This window comes from Saccopteryx bilineata, chromosome 5, assembly GCF_036850765.1.
Source record: "Saccopteryx bilineata isolate mSacBil1 chromosome 5, mSacBil1_pri_phased_curated, whole genome shotgun sequence".
Lineage (NCBI taxonomy): Eukaryota > Metazoa > Chordata > Mammalia > Chiroptera > Emballonuridae > Saccopteryx > Saccopteryx bilineata.
In genome coordinates, this window is record NC_089494.1 from 226756183 (window position 1) to 226774466 (window position 18284).

The following is an 18284-nucleotide window of genomic DNA, read 5'->3' on the forward strand; positions in this document are numbered from 1 at the left end:
AAGTTTGACAATTATATTTAAAAATACCACGGTTTTTACGCCGGTCACATAATTTTATTTTGTGCATTTATCCGTCCCATCCTAAAGGCTGGTCCGTGAAAATATTTTCTGAAATTAAACCGGTCCATGGCCCAAAAAAGATTGGGGACCACTGGGATATAACAAAAGACAAAGAGGACCCACTAATTCCATTTCTGTGTATCCGAGAAAACCCAAAACACTAGTTTGAAAAGACATGTGTCCGTATGTTCACTGCAGCTTTAACTACAATAGCCAAGATATGGAAGCAGCCTAAGTGTTCCTCATAGGTGAATGGATAAAGAAGTGTGGATACATACAAGGGAATATGATTCAGCCATAAATGGAATCTCGTCATCTGCACAAACATAAATGGTCTTAGTGTTGTGTTCAGTGAAATAAGTTAGACAGAGAAAGATAAATGCTGCATGATTTCACTTATATGTGGAATCTAAAAGACAAAATAAATACACAAACAAAACAAATAAACTCATAGGTACAGAGAACATTTTGATGGTTGCCAGCTGGGAGGGGGGTTAAGAGGATGGGTGAAAAAGGTGAGGGGGGATTAAGAAGTACAAATTGGTAGTTACAAAATAGAGGATTGTGAAGTACAGCATAAGGAATACAGTCAATATTCTAATAACTATGATGTCAGGTGGGTACTAGATTTATTGGGGTGATAACTTTGTAAGTTATAAAAATGTCTAATCACTATGTTGTATATCTGAAACTAATATGATATTGTACATCAACTGTAATTGAAAAAAAAGTTTTCAATAACATGCAAGAGATACAGTTAGTTCATCAGTGTAATTCAGTAAATGCTCATTGGATACCCACTCAGTATGATTGCATTTATAATCTCCAGTGACAGTTCATTTCTAGTAGTGCAGTATAACCATCAACATCCTTCTTTCTCCAGATTAGAGTCATCTTTTAGCAGATCACTTTTTAGTAAGTTTTAATCTATAATGTAAGAATTATGTTTTACATAGACTTTTAGTAGGTACACATTGGTACCGAATTTTTAATAAATTATCAATCATTGTTTTAATAAAATGCCCATAGGTATTACAAGTCTATGTATAGTTTTATTTGGTCAGTCACTCTAAAGTTTTGTCTGTCAGAAACTAGGCCTTTGGTACAGGTAAAGTTTAAATGAAAACTACCTTTATCAAATTATAAATAAGTGATGCAGAACTGTCAGTTCTACAATTGGAAACATGATATGGATAGGACTAGAGGAATGATTATCTTTTATTCAGTAATTATTTATTACTAATTGTTTATTCAAATGTCTTAATCATGTTACTTACTTTTTACACTTTAGTTTGTAGCTTGTTTTTACTTTAATGCTCTCATTTGTCTTTGCTTTGAATCTACAAAGGTTATTTTAATGTAAATTTTATTTTTAAAGATGTTTTTACAACAGTCAACCCCTGGGTTGAATTTTGGTTCTGTCCAACTTTCTTCTGGAAATTCATCTAACATCCAGCAACTTGCACCTATAAATATGCAAGGCCAGGTTGTTCAGACTAACCAGATTCAAAGTGGCATGAATACTGGACACATTGGCACAACTCAGCATATGATACAACAGCAGACTTTACAAAGTACATCAAGTCAGGTAATGTTATCAACTATAATGGTGTATGGAGCGTTCAGTAAATGAAATGTGTATTTTCAGCCCTGGTCGGTTGGCTCAGTGGTAGAGTGTCAGCCTAGCGTGTGGATGTCCTGGGTTCAATTCCCAGTTAGGGCACACAGGAGAAGCGCCCATCTGCTTTTCCACCCCTCCCCCTCTCACTTCTCTCTCTCTCTCTCCCTCCCTCTCTCTCTTTCTCTCTCTCTCTCTCTCTCCTCCCCCCTCCCCTTCTGCAGCCATGGCTTGACTAGAGCAAGTTGGCCCCGGGTGCTGTGCATGGCCTCTGCCCCAGGTGCCAAAAATGGCTCTGGTTGCAACGGAGCAAGGGCCCCAGATGGGCAGAGCATCGCCCCCTAGTGGGCTTACTGGTGGATCCCAGTTGGAGTCTGTGTCTCTGCCTCCCCTCCTCTCACAAAAAAAAGGAAATTGTATTATTGCTGAAACAAAAATTAAGCTCTATTTTGAACACCATATTTAAGAATTTAATAGTAATAATTAGAGAGTATTGAGAGTGATCATTGTTAAAATATTTTGTGCAAAAGTGTTGTGAAACTTGAATGTTAAATATTTTCAATATTATGACATTTAAAAAATTTTGCAATTTTTGCCTGACTAGTCGTGGTGCAGTGAATTGAGCTTCAGCCCCAGGTGCTTAGGGCCCTGGTTCGAAACCTCAGTCACTGGCTAGAGCACAGACTTGCCAGTTTGAGCGTGGGGTCATTGACTTGAGCAGGATCATCTACCTGAGCCCAAGGTCGCTGGCTTGAGGAAGAGGTCACTGGCTCAACTTGAGCCCCCCCCAGTCAAGGCACATATGAGAATCAATTAATGAACAACTAAAGTGCCTCAAGTATGAATTGATGCTTTTTATTTCTCTTTTTTCTTCTCTCCTTTCTTGTCTGTCTCTCTAAAAAAAAATTTTTTTAATGCAATTTTTAAAAAGTGAATATATAGACTACTTCTGTAGGTTAAAAAAGGTTTGTTTGTAAAGGAGGTTGACCAGGAAACATGTCACTATATGTAAAGGATAAATTGGCGCAGTGATGATTTAATCAGTATTTCAAGAAATTGCGGCAATTGGTGTACATCTGCGAGTATAAATCCCATGGCCTCAAGTGAAGTATATAAAATTGACTAAATGTTGGGTCCTCGTTTTGAGCATTTAATGGAAATTATTTATGTTTATTTTATATTGTCTCTTTTAAATCATGCTCCTTTTCTAAAAATTGTAACTTACCTTCCAGCAAGATGTTAAACACTAGTTCATTCTCAATTACTGCCAGTCATTCCTCTGTGGTCAGGATTCTCCCAGGGTAGTAGGTCCTGCCACTTCTTTTTCTGCCAGGTCAACTGTGTTAGAATAATGTAGAAGCATACTTCTTGGTGTAAATTTTTCCAGTGAATCTGTCATTAAACTCTCCTCTTTTTCAGCAGAGTCAACACAATGTCCTGAGCGGGCACAGTCAACAAACATCTCTTCCTAGCCAGACGCAGGGCACTCTCACGGGCCCGCTGTACAACACTATGGTGATTTCTCAGCCGGCGGCCGGGAGCATGGTGCAGATTCCGTCTAGTATGCCACAGCACAGTACCCAGAGTGCCGCAGTCACTGCCTTCACTCAGGACAGACAGCTAAGGTCGTTAGCGTATTTTATTAGTCATTCCAAAGTTGCAAATTAATTGATTAAAAAACCAGTAATTTAATTTTAAAAACATTTTAGTTTGCTACTCAATCCAGCCAGTATTCTTGAATTTGAAATAAAAACGCAGAATGTATTCAATTGTTTAAGGGGTTTATAATAAAAAGTTAGCTACAAATTTTGTTTCTTGTTCAAAACTGTGCTCCTGCCTGACCCGTGGTGGCGCAGTGGATGAGGTGTCGACCTGGACTGCTGAGGTCGCCAGTTCAAGACCCCTGGCTTGCCCAGTTAGGGCACGTGTAAGAAGAGACTGTCAGCTGATGTTTTCTGCTCCTCCCTCCCTTCTGCCTTTCTCTCTCTCTCTCTCTCCTCTCTCTAATATCAGTAAATAAAATCTTTAAAATGTGCTACTAAATACTGTAGAATCCAGATTTAACAGTATACTTTATACAAGTGTTATGACAGGCTTTGTATCACTATGAAACTTGCATCATTTTAGTACAGATACTGGGGAGCTTTCATGTAGTAACAGTGGGTAGGGTGTACATTTTCATATTTTTATATTCTTTATGGAATAAAAGTAGCTTGCCTTTCTTGAGTATGTTTAGTACTATACTAAGTGCTCAAAACATGTTATTTAATTCTTATTTTTTTTAATTCTTATTTTTTTAAAAAAGATCTTTTATTTTCCAGATAAGAAAAAAGGGAATTTTTAGTAATTTAATTGAGGACCTATAGCAGGTTAAGGGGGGTGGAAAAGGGTCTTGAATTCAAGTCTTGGTGTCTGTTCTCAAAGCTCAAGTGCTTAAACATGTATGACATTAAACTTTTATGGCCATTCAAAAAAGACATCTATTATTTTAGTGGCAATAGCTGACTTAGAAACAAAGTTTTTGAAGAAATGGCATTTTCTTATATTTGGGAAAATTTTAAATTAAGAATCTTTATTGTTTTAAAAATTCTATTTTAAATACATTTTATTTTTTACTTATTTTACTGGAATGCAAGTAGGCTGCTACTTTTATAATACAAGTTTGCTCTTGTATTAGACCGTGTAATTAAAATCCTATTAATTATTTCCAGAGAGTAAAGAAACAGCGGGAAGAACTTGCTTCTTTTTGCAACTTAGTTCTTTCAAGTTAAAAAGTCCCTATCTTTTAGCTGGAACGTTCTGAAAGGAAGTATTATGAACATGCTCCATAGAAATGCAGAGGCTACTTTTAAAGCCTGAGGAGAAGAAATCCATTCATCCAGAATTAACTGAGCGAGGTTAATCCATTCATCTAGAAGGCTGCAATGCATGTTGGAGGACAGTTTATCAAATATTTGTAAACATCTGTTTTTTGAGGGGGAAAAACTTAATTCAGCAAGTATTTGAAGTACCTACTGAAGTGAGTATGGCACATACTTGTCCCAAGAAAAATATCAAACTAGTAGTAGCCATAGAAAGGTACACAGATCAGTATTATTTTGTCATAAATACTTTGTAGATCTTCAGAAAGGAGGAAGTGAACAGTGTATGAGTTGAGGCAAGCAGGTGAAAGAAGGGAGGAGTATGGCAATGGGGAGACACTCAGCCTGAGTCGTAAAGAGCTCAGCTTTGGGGGGGGGGGGTGGCGGGGAGTCTGCGAGGTAGTCTAGGCCGCGGGTCAGAGATAGCCATGGAAGTGCAAGTTAAGCAGAGAGAGATGGAAGAATGTCTCTTGTTTCCAGAGATGGATAAAGTATTCCCCATCACATTTCATCAGTGAGCAGCTGGGCAATTCAGATCCTAATTTCTTCTACAATTACAGAAAAATTAACACTTAGCATTTCTGTGACTAAGCTACTTTATAAGTGGTACTTTTTTCTTTGGGCTTTTTAAATATATAAATTACATTTTTATTTTATATATATTTTTGCATTAAATAATATATTTGGGCCTGGAGCATATAAAATCCTGTATTTTATTTTCAAGTTTGGCATGGTATTAAAATGGATTTATTTTGTCTTGTGGAACACATGAATAATAAAATATGTATCTGCACTAAGTTTAGTTCTCTGTTCTTTAGTCAGCAGCTGCAGTTGTGTGACGTTTGCAGTAGAGTCCTGTGCGTCTCAGTGTGTTTCACTGTAGTGGCCAGTGTTAGGAACTGACTTCATCTCACAGCAAAGCCAAAGAGAAATAATATTCTTTCTTGAAGAGGCATTATTTGTTGTTGTTCTTTCATTAAAGAACATAGAGGGAAGGTGGGGAGGGAGGGAATATCAGTGAGTTCTAACTCAGTGTGTACTAGGCTGCATGGATACATTGATGAACTGAGAGTACTTTTATGCACTGGTACCATGTCATTTGCTTTTGAATTATGTTTGTAAGATATGACTTAATGTAAATCTCCTATAAACCTGGAGTTTTTTTTACTCCCTTGCGATAACTTTTATTCATGATTAGCAAATGAACCATGTGCCACATATTTGACTCCAAGAACGTAGTAATTTTATAAAAAGTTTTAACAGCTTAAAAATTTTTTATTTTGGTAAAATATATGTAACAAAATATACCATATTAATAATTTTTAAATGTATACGTTGCTGGCATTGCACAGATTCAGATCATTGTGACCATCACTACCATTGATATCCAGAACATTTTTCATCTTTCCAAACTGTAACTGGACTCATTGAACAGTAACGCTCCATTGCTCCTCCTCTCTGACTCCTGGAAGCCACCATTCTACCCTTGAAGCACATAAGTCTGAGTTTGACTACTTTCGATATCTCATATAAGTAAAATCATACAATATATATCTTTTGTGATTGGGTTATTTTACTTGGCATCATGTCCTTGAAGTTCATGTGTCAGAATTTGATTCATTTTTAAAGTTAAATAATATTCCATTGTATTTATATTTCACATTTTTGTTTGTCCATTGATCTGCTGATGGACACTTTGGCTATATGTATTATTTAGTTACTGTAAATAATGCTGCTGTGAATACGGGCATACAAACATAGGTCTAGTCCCTGCTTTCGGTTCTGTTGAGTGTATACCCAGAATTGGAATTGCTGGGTCATTTGGTGATTCTGTTGAATTTTTTGAGTAACTGTTTTAACAGTTTTCCACAGTAAGAGCACTAGTTTACATTTTTACATTCCCACCAGCAGTATACACGGGTTCTAGTTTCTCCAAATCCTCACCACCGCTGATTATTTACTTTTTGTATGATAGCCACTCAGGTAGTAGTTTCTCATTATAGTTTCGATTTGTATTTCCATAATGGTTAGTGATGTTGAGTATCTTTTCATATACTTAATGACCATTTGTGTATCTTCTTTGAAGAAATATCTATTTAAGACCCATTTTTTAATCTGATTATTTGTTGTTGAGTTGTAGGATTGCTTTATTATTCTAGTTATTAACCTTTTATCAGATAACATGATTTGCAAGTATTTTCTTCCATTCTGTGGGTTATCTTTTCACTGTGATGATAGTGTCCTTTGATGCAGAAAAGCTTTTCATTATGATATATAATTTATCTATTTTTTCTTTTGTTGCCTGTGTTTTTAGAGTCATATCCAAGAAATATTACTCAATCCAGTGTCATGAAACCTTTCCCCGATGTTTTATTCTAAGAGTGCTATATTTAGCTCTTATGCTTAGGTGTTTAGTCTGTTTTGGGTTAATTTTTGTATTTGGTGTAATGCAGAGATAGTCAACCTTTTTATACCTACTGCCCAAGTTTGTATCTCTGTTAGTAGTAAAATTTTCTAACTGCCCACCAGTTCCACAGTAATGGTGATTTATAAAGTAGAGAAGTAACTTTATTTTATAAAATTTATAAAGCAGAGTTACAGCAAGTTAAAGCATATAATAATTACTTACCAAGTACTTTATGTTGGATTTTTGCTAAGTTTGGCAGAATAAATCTTTATAAAATAACTTACTATAGTTAAATCTATCTTTTTATTTATACTTTGGTTGCTCCACTACCGCCCATCATGAAAGCTGGAACGCCCACTAGTGGATGGTAGGAACCAGGTTGACTACCACTGGTGTAATGTAAGAGTCCAACTTCACTCTTTTGCATGTGGATATGCAAGAGAAGTTTGTATTTTTATTTGTGATCATTTCATTGTGCTATATATACATTTTTGTTTTACTGACATCTCAAAGGAAATATTAAAAACATTAAACAAAATTGGAACATAACAGCTTTTAAAAAATCAGATTGGCCGCCTGACTCGGCGGTGGCGCAGTGGATAGAGCGTCGGACTGCGATGCAGAAGACCCAGGTTCGAGAACCCGATGTCGCCAGCTTGAGCAAGGGCTCATCTGGTTTGAGCAAAAGCTCACCAGCTTGGACCCAAGGTCGCTGGGTCAAGCAAGGGGTTACTCGGTCTGCTGTAGCCCCACGGTCAAGGCACATATGAGAAAGTAATCAATGAACAATTAAGGTGTTGCAATGCGCAACAAAAAAACTAATGATTGATGCTTCTCATCTCTCTCTGTCCCTGTCTATCCCTCTCTCTGACTCTCTCTCTCTGTCTCTGTAAAGTAAAAAAAAAAAAAAAAAAAATCAGATTGGCCATGTCTTAGAGAAGGATTCAGCCACTGCCTTTTATAATGTATATTTTGTATTTCTGACTCCCCTTCTCTTTCCTTCCTCTTACAGATTTTCTCAAGGTCAGCAACTCGTGACCAAGTTAGTTACTGCCCCCGTAGCGTGTGGGGCAGTCATGGTACCCAGCACTATGCTTATGGGTCAGGTGGTGACTGCCTACCCGACGTTCGCTACGCAGCAGCAGCAGTCCCAGACGTTGTCGGGGCAGCAGCAGCAGCAGCAGCAGAGTTCCCAGGAGCAGCAGCTCACATCAGTTCAGCACTCGTCTCAGGCTCAGCTGACCCAGGCACCGCAGCAATTTTTACAGGTCTGTCTCCTCATAGGCAGTCTGCGCCAAACCCATTCACTTTTATGTCATGATGTCAGGTGTTTAATGCACACTTTTGTGAAGATCTGGAAAATCCATAAGAGCTTATTGTACAAGTTACATTTCTATGAAGACCAAGTTTGTCCCGGTTAGCTCTGTGTTCTTCCCTGTTCGGCCTTTGAAGACGTTTAGCCCTGCCGTGGAAGAGCCCAGTTATCAAACGGCTGGATGGAAGAAGGGGCTACTTCCTGCCCATGGCAAGGCCTTCTACGTAGAGGCCTCTGCTAGAGTTTCTGCAATTCAAGCAAAGGCACTGTTCTTTCTTCCTTTTTTCTCTAGCAGCCCATCAAACTCTGCCCTTTAAAGGGCAGACAAACAGGATTTTTTAAAAATTAGGATAGGCATTATTTTTAAGATTAAGTTTTTTTTAATGTTTTTTATTGATTTTAGAGAGAAGAAGGGGGAGAGAGAAAGAGAGAGAGAGGATCGAACTGGCAACTTCTGCTCTTCCAGACGATGTTCTAACCAACTGAGCTATCTGGCCAGGGTGGAGATTAAGTTTTATAATAAATTTTTGGTTATAAATTAATATTAAAGGAGAAATGTGGAAAACAGTATATGTTGTAGTTGAGAACTTGGACTCTAAAGTCAGGCTGCCCTGAGATTTAGTCACTACTGTACCACGTCCCGGTGTGAACTTGCTAAATTTTAATTTCCTTATCTATAATGTGGCTGTGCTAATAGTTCATGTCCTGCTGGTAAAAGATGCATGTAAATCACTGAACAAAGTATAAGGCATGTTAACTAGCTGTTGTTTATGACTACAAATCATAAACACATTAACCAAAATGAAGACACAGATATCATGTGGGATATTAGACAGGATCTACCTATCTAAAAGATACAGAAGAAGGCCATCTAGATCAGTACACTCAGCAAGGAAATCAAGACAGATTTCTAGTGCACTCACTGAGGTGCACAGTACCAGATACAGTATCTGGAAATCTAGCCTTTTATCTTCTGGCCTAGGGGCAGCAATTTTGAATGTAGGCTAGTCTAGATTTGTGCTAGAGACAAATCCATGTAGGCCAGGCATATGCCAGTTTTATAGTTATACAACATAGGGTATAATTAGAAGATTTAGTATCACACTGTAAACTCAGGCATAAATACAGAGTTAATTTATCACCCTTGGAGTTCTGGTCCAAGTAAAATTCCTAACTTTGTGATGTGGAAAACTAGAACAGGATAGTTGCCTAAATTTCTCTGTATGTCAGACATAGTCCCTTAGACCTTAAGCATGTACTGCAGCCATTAATGAATGGCTTACATATTGTTATAAATGAATTAATAATCAGAATTTATATTATAAACTAGTATTTTGGGGAAATATATGTAATGAGAATTAAGTAAAAGCTTAGAAAAGGGAGGGCTCGCCTTAAGAGCTTAGTCTTCTGTCAGAAAATGGGCCCTTAAAAGAATGAACCTTCTCTTACCTTCTACTTCTACAGCATTCCAAAGACATGGGATCCTTAAAGAACTAGGATAGGTAATATCCTTCAGAAATACAGTCATGTAGATGGTGAATATACAATTTGTCTTTTTCTCATATAATACCTAGTTCCGAATGAACTTCTGTTGTAACCCTGAAAGGCTCATGACTATCCTGAGTTCTTTATCTTACAAAGGCTTTTCCTAATGAGAGAGAAAGCAAATTGTGCAGATCCTTGGCAAACCTTAATAGTTCTTAACGTTCAAGGATCTATCCATACGTGTAAAAGTATATAGGTGTCCTTCATACCTATTTGCAAAAATCATCCATCACAATTTTCATTTTTAAATTAGGAGCCCTGCGTCAAGTTGTATTATCAATAATAAGGAAGGGCCCTGGCTGGTTGGCTCAGTGGTAGAGCATCAGCCCAGCATGTGGAACTTCTGGGTTCGATTTCCGGTCAGGGCACACAGGAGAAGTGCCCATCTGCTTCTCCACCCTTCTCCTCTCCTTTCTACCTCTCTCTTCCCCTCCCACAGCCAAGGCTCCACTGGAGCAAAGTTAGCTGGGGCACTGAGGATGGCTCCATGGCCTCTGCCTCAGGTGCTAGAATGGCTCCGGCTGCAACAGAGCGATGCCCCAGATGGGCAGAGCATCGCCCCCTGGTGGGCATGTCAGGTGGATCCCCGGGTGGGCGCATGTGGGAGTCTAACTGCCTTCCTGCTTCTAACTTCAGAAAAATACAAATAATAATAATAAAGAAGGACTTTCATTTTTAAAATTCACTTTCTTTTGGCTAGTTTCCTTTGGACCTCCAGAAATAGAAATTAGATGAAACAAATGATCAGAGTTGAGATTTGCCCACATTCACATAGCTGGTCTATTGTGGAGCAACCTCGAACCCAGACTCGAACTTGAGCTCCTGTGCGCTTTCCTTGGTTTTGTGTTGTTACACCACACTGTTACATAGAGTGGTCAAGTCTCTGTCCTTAATATTGAATCTTAAATACCCATCCTGGGAGGCCCTATGATTACACTGATTTTGTAGGGGAAGAAACTGAAGCCCAGGGAGGTAAGTAGCTTGATCAGATCGCACATTGAGTGAATGGGGCAGCCAGTTTGACCCCAGACAGTGTACCACAGGGCCTGTGCGTAGCCACTGAACGAACCTTTGCAAAGGCAGTATCTCTTTGGCCTCAGTACTTGTGTTTCATGTGTTCCTAGCTATGCTTAACATTTATTTTCTGTTTAAAATTGTGGTCTTTGGGACATATAAAGAGAAAGGAGTGTGTGGTTTGTCTCAAGATATAGATTGCGCCCTGGCCGGTTGGCTCAGCGGTAGAGCGTCGGCCTAGCGTGCGGAGGACCCGGGTTCGATTCCCGGCCGGGGCACACAGGAGAAGCGCCCATTTGCTTCTCCACCCCTCCGCCGCACCTTCCTCTCTGTCTCTCTCTTCCCCTCCCGCAGCCAAGGCTCCATTGGAGCAAAGATGGCCCGGGCGCTGGGGATGGCTCCTTGGCCTCTGCCCCAGGCGCTAGAGTGGCTCTGGTCGCAACATGGCGACGCCCAGGATGGGCAGAGCATCGCCCCCTGGTGGGCAAGAGCGTCGCCTCATGGTGGGCGTGCCGGGTGGATCCCGGTCGGGCGCATGCGGGAGTCTGTCTGACTGTCTCTCCCTGTTTCCAGCTTCAGAAAAATGAAAAATGAAGAAAAAAAATAAAGAAAAAAAAAAAAAGATATAGATTGCTTTCTATTATCATAGCATCTCCAGCTCAGAGTTTTTTTTAAAAAAATACAATTTTGTCATATTTTTAAAAAGAGGGAAAGACTCCTAAGCATTTTCTAAAAATGTTATTTTTAAATGAGAAAGCAAAAATTATGTAGGTTATGTGGTATTTAAAGATTTTGTCCCAGTGGAGTGTCCCAGTGGAGTGTGGAAAACTTAAGCAAATCTTAATGTGCACAGCATAATGGGAGTAAAGCAGTGTTGCATAACCCATTTGTGTTTAGACTCCTAGGTTGCTCCACGGGAACCCTTCGACTCAGCTGATCCTCTCTGCTGCGTTTCCACTACAACAGAGCACTTTCCCTCAGTCACATCACCAGCAACACCAGGCTCAGCAGCAGCAGCAACTGAGTCGGCACAGGACTGACGCTTTGACCGATCCTTCCAAGGTTCAGCCGCAATAGCACATGTCTCCTCTCTGACCTCAAGGGAGGAAGGGGTTGGACCATAAAGAGTTGCTCAGATGATCTGAGATTAGGAGGAAGAGTTCTAGCAGTTCCATGAGTTGCAATATCGAGTGTTCTAATTCCTCGAATTAGTTAGCAGGGGAAATGCTGCCTAGTGCTACCGATGTACATTAAATACCAGCCAGCAGGAAATGATCATAGGGCCATAGCCAATTCTGACAGTGTTTTAATTGCCCAGGTATTTTTGATGGAAAAAGAGTATATTGCCAAATGTTAAGAAGCTCAGCTATGAAATATGACCTCCAGTGAATCTGAAAGGCACTAACAATGTTAGTAACTTTTAGTGGTTCTGTGCCTGTTTTCAAGTGTTACAGAGGACGCACCACTGCCATGTCAGGGCTTTGCTTACAATGATGCCATGAAGACAGTCCAGTAGACCCCACAGCCCTCTTCCCCAACCCCTTCCCCTTTCCACATAATGATGGATTCGTAATTTCAGAATGTTGTGTGGGTTCAAACTCTCTATGTACAGATGCTGTAAAAATATTATATATATGTCTGGGTAAAAGGAAAGAAAGCAAAACATTTTGTATGCTGCATGAAAGCATTATCTCCTTAAAGGTATGAATACATTTCCTTAGATTCTGATGCCATGTGCAAACTAATACATCCTCATTTTCCCTTTTGTTTACAACACAATAGTGTTCTATTCACTTTTCCGGGGCACAAGTCTTTTGTTCATACTTGCTGTGATGTCACAGTTTGTTCAGTGAGGTATGATGTGCTGCTGGGAATGGATTTTTTTTTTCAGGTTAAATGACTGAAATAACAGGATTTTCAAGTTACTCAGAAGTATCTCTCATTTCGTTATCTTTCAATAATGTTTGGAAATAGGATTTGCACTGCTTTATTTTAGAAGGTTGCGAGTTTTGATCACATATTTTGATATAGTTGATAGTTGGAAATAGTTGTGTAAGTGGTTTTCAACAAACCTGAAAGTAATTTAATGAATGTTTCAGTTACGGGAGTAAAATTTGCACACAAAACATTTTAGGCACTTTTTAACATTCTCACTGGTGGGAATTTTAACTTTTAGGATTTGTTGGAATCTTTTTATTATCCTTCACAATTTCAATGCTTCTTTTAGTCAGAAAAGATTCAGGGTTATTTGAGGGGAAAAAAACCCATAGTGCCTTGATTTTGATTCAGGTGATAACTCACCATCTTGAACTCATTATCTGGTTTCAGTAGCAGTTTTGAAACCTTAGTACATTTTTAATAGCATGTGGGTGTCAGTGCCATTATTCTCCTAAATTCCTATGGAGATAGCTTTGAGTCTCTTGGACTGGAGTTACAAATAATTTAGAAATAAAAGATGATATTCTAACACTATCACAGTCACTAATTTGACCATAAATTGTTTTCCTAAATCAGCATCTTCCTTTAAAGTTAAGTCATCATTGAAGAATTACCAGTAAATATTTGCTCAGTATGATTTCTACAATGAAAAAAAGAAGTGTAAGAATTTACTTTACCTTCACTACACTAGAATATTGTAGCTCACATGCTTTCTAAACATGAACTAAGATTTCATTTGGCAATATCATATTTCAAAGGTAATAAATTCCAACAGAAATTATATTCATGAAAAAGTATTTTATACATTCTGTGGTACTGATTATTAAATTTACAACTATAGAGCAAAGGAAAATTAATGGAAAATATCTTACTAGAATTTCAAACTTTATTACTGAGGAAAGAGAAGACAGTAAGCTGTAATAAATCAAAATTGACCTTAAAGAAATGTATGACAGAATCGAGGTTGTTAAACAGAAAAGGCTTTGAGCAATGAAAATAACGTAATCCAGAATTGCAAGATAAAGGAATCAGAGGAACTCTTAAGTCAGTTCTTAAGACTTTTCTGTCCTCAGCTTTGCTATTATCCTAAGGGATATCCTGTCTTTCTGTAGAAAACTATACCTGGCCACATTTAAATTAGAAAATGTTGAAAATGAAAATAACCAAAGAAAGTTGGTATCTACCCTTCTATAAAAGAAGTGTCACTAGATACCGATCAATAATTAACATATCAAAGAGCTCCTCTTCTAGCTAAATGGTCATCCAGAAGGGATTTTTAACTTTCTCGTGAATGTCAAGGATAGTTATCAGAATGTGTGTGTACTTGAGCATACATAAACATAGAAAAAACTGATTTTGTAAAATATGGCAACAGTATTGACTTTCTCCCCTTTCAAATTGCCTGTTAACCTTATCATACCATTCCATATATATCTGAGTTGTGCCTCATTCATTGATTGGTGATATCTAGTGATACGAATTTAGCTAATTAAATATATGAAGAACTGTTATATTAAGGTTTATCCTCCAAGTACCATACGTAAAGATGGTGGACCGTGAGTACTGTGTACTTAGATTAAAGAAAGCAAAGCCTAGGGAAAGAAAATTAGGCAAAATTTTGTGTATATATTTCCTGTTGTTTGTCAAGGCTCACTTTTTTCTACTTAGAATTGATTGCTAAATTTAAAGGAGCAGCCAGCTGCTTTTCCTTTGCTGTTAGTAGGCGTTGTGTTGGAAGAGCAAGCAAGCACCAACTGCCTCTTAGCTCCTTCTGTTTTCTTCTACTGTTCTTGAGCTTGGATTATAAAGCTGTCCTTGCCCCTCTCCCATGAGTGGAGACTTGAGCATTCTGATGATGATTCAGCAGTTGCCTGTTCTTCATTCATTTCTGTAGCCAAAGTTGTTAATTAAAACTCTAAAAATCTAAGTCATGAAAAAACACCAAATAGGAACCGTTTAGCTACTTAAAAGTCATCTTTTCTCTACTTTACTCTTATAGTCAATCATTTTTCTTTAAAAAAAAACAAACAACTATTTTATTCTGGATGGCACTTTTTAAGTAAGAAACTTTTGGAAATCAGGCAAAATTTTAGCTGTCCTGCAGTTATCTAGCTTTGGACCGCTGTGGCACTGTGGGAGCCAGTATTGTCACAAGTGAAGACTGCAAGGACTCATAGAATTGCTGCTGGGAGTGCTGTCAAATCCGAGCCTGGACACTTAAAAGTACTCTATTTTTTGAGTGGAAAATATTGGCAGAAAAAGGGGATGGGGGTAGTAAATACTCCAGTTCGCTCTCCAAACTCTGTCTCAAAGTTGAGGGGGTGATTTGAGTCCTGTGCTCTTTGTCACTTAAATCTGGTTTAGGAATGTACTATAGTAGTAATAAAAGGATGCCAGTGACTTTGAATGATTACAGAAGACTGCGTGCAGAATAATAGTACGAGTGATCATTTGGATTCTTCAGAATGCCGCAGTTGTTAGTCATGGCCTTAACAGAGTGTGCTTGCATTTGTTCAGGCACTGAAGTGCTGCAGCTCTAGAAAGGGCATGTGTGTTGGAGATGAACCCTTGGTCAGAAGCCTTAGATAGGGGTCCTACAGACAGGTGCAAGTTATTTTTAACTGGATATTACTCAAGGCATTTAAAAATGTTTCCACTACATTGAGGTAAACCTTTTTTTCTTAAGTGGGATGCAAATAGCATTTTACTCTAGTATTGTATATTTCTTTTTCTATGTTTCTTTGGTGGTTGAAAGTTTGTTGATAAACATTTGTGTAAAACTCATTCAAGACTGTATAACCTTTCCAATGTCTGTGACCCTGTTCATAGGCCCTCAGGAGTCAATGTTGGAAGGTGTAAACACTGGATATTACTATTGCTGAGTGAGTCTAGCCAGGAGTAAGCAAACCGGGATATTTAGATGGTGGAAAAGAAACAGCACAAAGGCACTTGCCATTTTAGTAGTGGTTGGAGAGAGAGAACCTTTAAGTTTGTTTGGGTTGGGTGAGCATTCTTTTAAAAGGAGCTTCTGAAGTAATTGCAAAGGAGAAGAGTCGACTATTTTTATAGCATATTTAATATATTTGTATATAACTCTGAATATAGTAGGAATCCTCCACACACCTCCCACTTTTCTAATTTCCTCCCCCTTTGCCATAGCACTAGTATAGCCTCATCCGCATGGGTAACGTGCCTATTGTCAGCCTACCAAAAGATAGTGCTGCTGCTTTCTGAGACAGGTGAGAAGACCCAACTCTCATGCCTGGGGATCCTCTATATAGGAATAGCACACACTTACAACAACATACCACAGTCTAAAAGCATCATTTTGAAATGTAACAAGCACTTTATTGCAATTATCCATTTTGATAAAGTTTATCTTAGGCATTACCATTTCTATAGGATCCCCGAATCATCACTTAGGTGAAATTTTAAAATGACACATTTCTGAGAAATGTTTAGATCCAGTGAACCATAGTAGGTTTATGGGAGTGATTTCAAGGTAGCCAAATGAACTTTGACTTTTGTGTTGAATGTGGTGGAATTGAGATTGTTGATGCTAGCTCCGTTTAGACACTATTGTAAACCTATCTTGCCTATTGTGTGGACACCAAAAGAGCCTGTTTGTTTTCAGAGGTCTAGGAAAATTACGTCAGTGTGAATAGATGTATAGAACTAACCTAAAAGTGATTGTTAGTAAATATTCTAGAATACAATCATTTCAAGAATTACTCTGGGTGTTTTAAATGTGTTCTGAAATGTTGGCATGTCATTTCAGCGTTCCCATTTGAATTGCTCGTCATATTTTTGCACAAAAAAGACTAAGACTACTTTGGTTGAAGAAAAAAGGATAATTTGGTCTTATGATGCGTGTGGAAACACTGGGGATGAATTTTGTTATAATTCAGGATATTTAAAACAGTATTGAACAGCTCACAAGAAATTAAACCGTGGATATTTAAAAGTTAAGACTTTCTTTCCATGTGACTGTTTTGCATATTTTACCCCATGTCATAATTTAACACTACATTCCTTGTTTTTCTTAAATAAATTACTTTGCAGGTTGTTTGAGTATTTAATAACGTATTTTGTAAGCTGCCTGGTTTTCTTAAGGAAACGTCCTATAATTAAGTAGGACATAGTTTATGAAGATTATTAAGTGAAATTCCATCACCACCACCAGCAAACACTGAGGTGCTGCATTAAGTGACAATCAAAATAGTGAGTATTTATGGAAGAATTTAGAAAGTGGTTTTAAAGAAGAAATTGCTTTGTAAGCAGTTCTCTGGGTTTCTTGAATAAAAATGGCTAAATGTATTTATTTATATTTTTAAGTATCTTTGTGTTGTTTTCTTATCAAAGTGATCTCATAGTGTTGTGTATTTGTAGTTGTTGTGCCTGGAAATCTCTTAGAGAGCTGGCTCTCACATGGGCGCAGTCTCTCGCTCTACACGACTCTGCATGGCCGTCCCTGTCTCCAGCAGAGGCCCATGTCCCCGTGCCTCTGCACTTCCCTGTTCTCAGCTCATTTAACACAAAATTAAAGGTAACTCCTTTCAAATTTTCTTCGTATAGCTCCAGCCCTCTTCTAGTTTTACTTGCTGCCTTTTCCATTTTGGGGGCAATTCTGATCATAGCCAAAGGCCAGTATAACAGAACAAATGGCACACATCACCTGATTTGCCCATTTGGGGAATTGTTGGTAAAAATGATCAGCATCTTCTAATGACCCTCATTATCATATCCATATTAAAAATCCATTTAAAGTCTTTTAAATGTAGGTGAACAATGTATACACACTATAGACTCGTCTACAGAAAATGTTTGCTGTTTCTATAGTGTAATGTTGGTCCTTTAAAAACAAAACCGAACTTCCATACACAGCACTGTAAATAAAGCAGTGTTTGAACATTAGAAGCCTGGAACTTTGAGGATACCTCTTGCTGGTGTGCATTGGAACAGAATTCTACGTTAGGGTCCCAGAATAGCTATTGAGTCCCACAGGTCAGGTACAGGGCACACCGTCTAGCTTTTGGGATCCCTTAGAGAATGGTAATTAAAACAAGTTGGATTTAGTGATGTAAAGTATGTTTAACTCTGAGGGATAAATTGAAGATGTGATGTTTTCAAATGTATGCTTTTAAATTTCTGAGGAAACAAACTGTGACATCGCTTTAATTCAAATGTTTATCATTGAATTGGTCTGTACTGGTACAAATTCACTACTGGCAATGGTTGTGCCAGCACTAGTGTTAAGATGTACAAACAGCTATAGTGTATATTGTCTTCAGATTGATGTTATATAGACAATCATCATCAAGCAAAAAAAGAAAGAAAAAGTGACTAGGAAATGTCCTTTCACTTTTTCAATGGCCGTGAACAGCTGTAACTTAGACCACTTAGAATTATTTTGAAAACTACTTCACTGTGGTGTAAGTTAGGGACAGACCTGTGGCACTTGCACATTCACTCTGTGTAGATTGAAGCCCAAAGATAAGTTAAATTCAGTGCTGTTTGAAACCAGTT

The 18284-nt window shown here is 38.1% G+C and overlaps 2 protein-coding genes across 14 annotated transcripts in view; one reads left to right on the top strand and one right to left on the bottom strand.

Annotated features, from left to right (window-relative positions):
• Positions 1 to 16925, top strand: part of CLOCK (clock circadian regulator) — a 112491-nt gene extending 95566 nt beyond the window's left edge. For 12 of the 13 annotated variants that reach the window (XM_066280030.1, XM_066280029.1, XM_066280025.1 and 9 more), the window contains 4 exons: positions 1439 to 1648; positions 3098 to 3303; positions 7959 to 8214; positions 11718 to 16925. In XM_066280030.1, the coding sequence (XP_066136127.1) occupies positions 1439 to 1648; positions 3098 to 3303; positions 7959 to 8214; positions 11718 to 11897 (852 nt within the window). In that variant the 3' untranslated portion in view covers positions 11898 to 16925. The remainder of the gene's footprint in view (positions 1 to 1438; positions 1649 to 3097; positions 3304 to 7958; positions 8215 to 11717) is intronic. The other variant, XM_066280036.1, reaches the window with a different exon arrangement.
• The window catches only part of TMEM165 (transmembrane protein 165), a 36364-nt gene continuing 26264 nt past the window's right edge, over positions 8185 to 18284 (bottom strand). Inside the window, exon 6 of the mRNA XM_066280038.1 lies at positions 8185 to 8300. Coding sequence (XP_066136135.1) covers positions 8278 to 8300 — 23 coding nt within the window. The 3' untranslated portion in view covers positions 8185 to 8277. The remainder of the gene's footprint in view (positions 8301 to 18284) is intronic.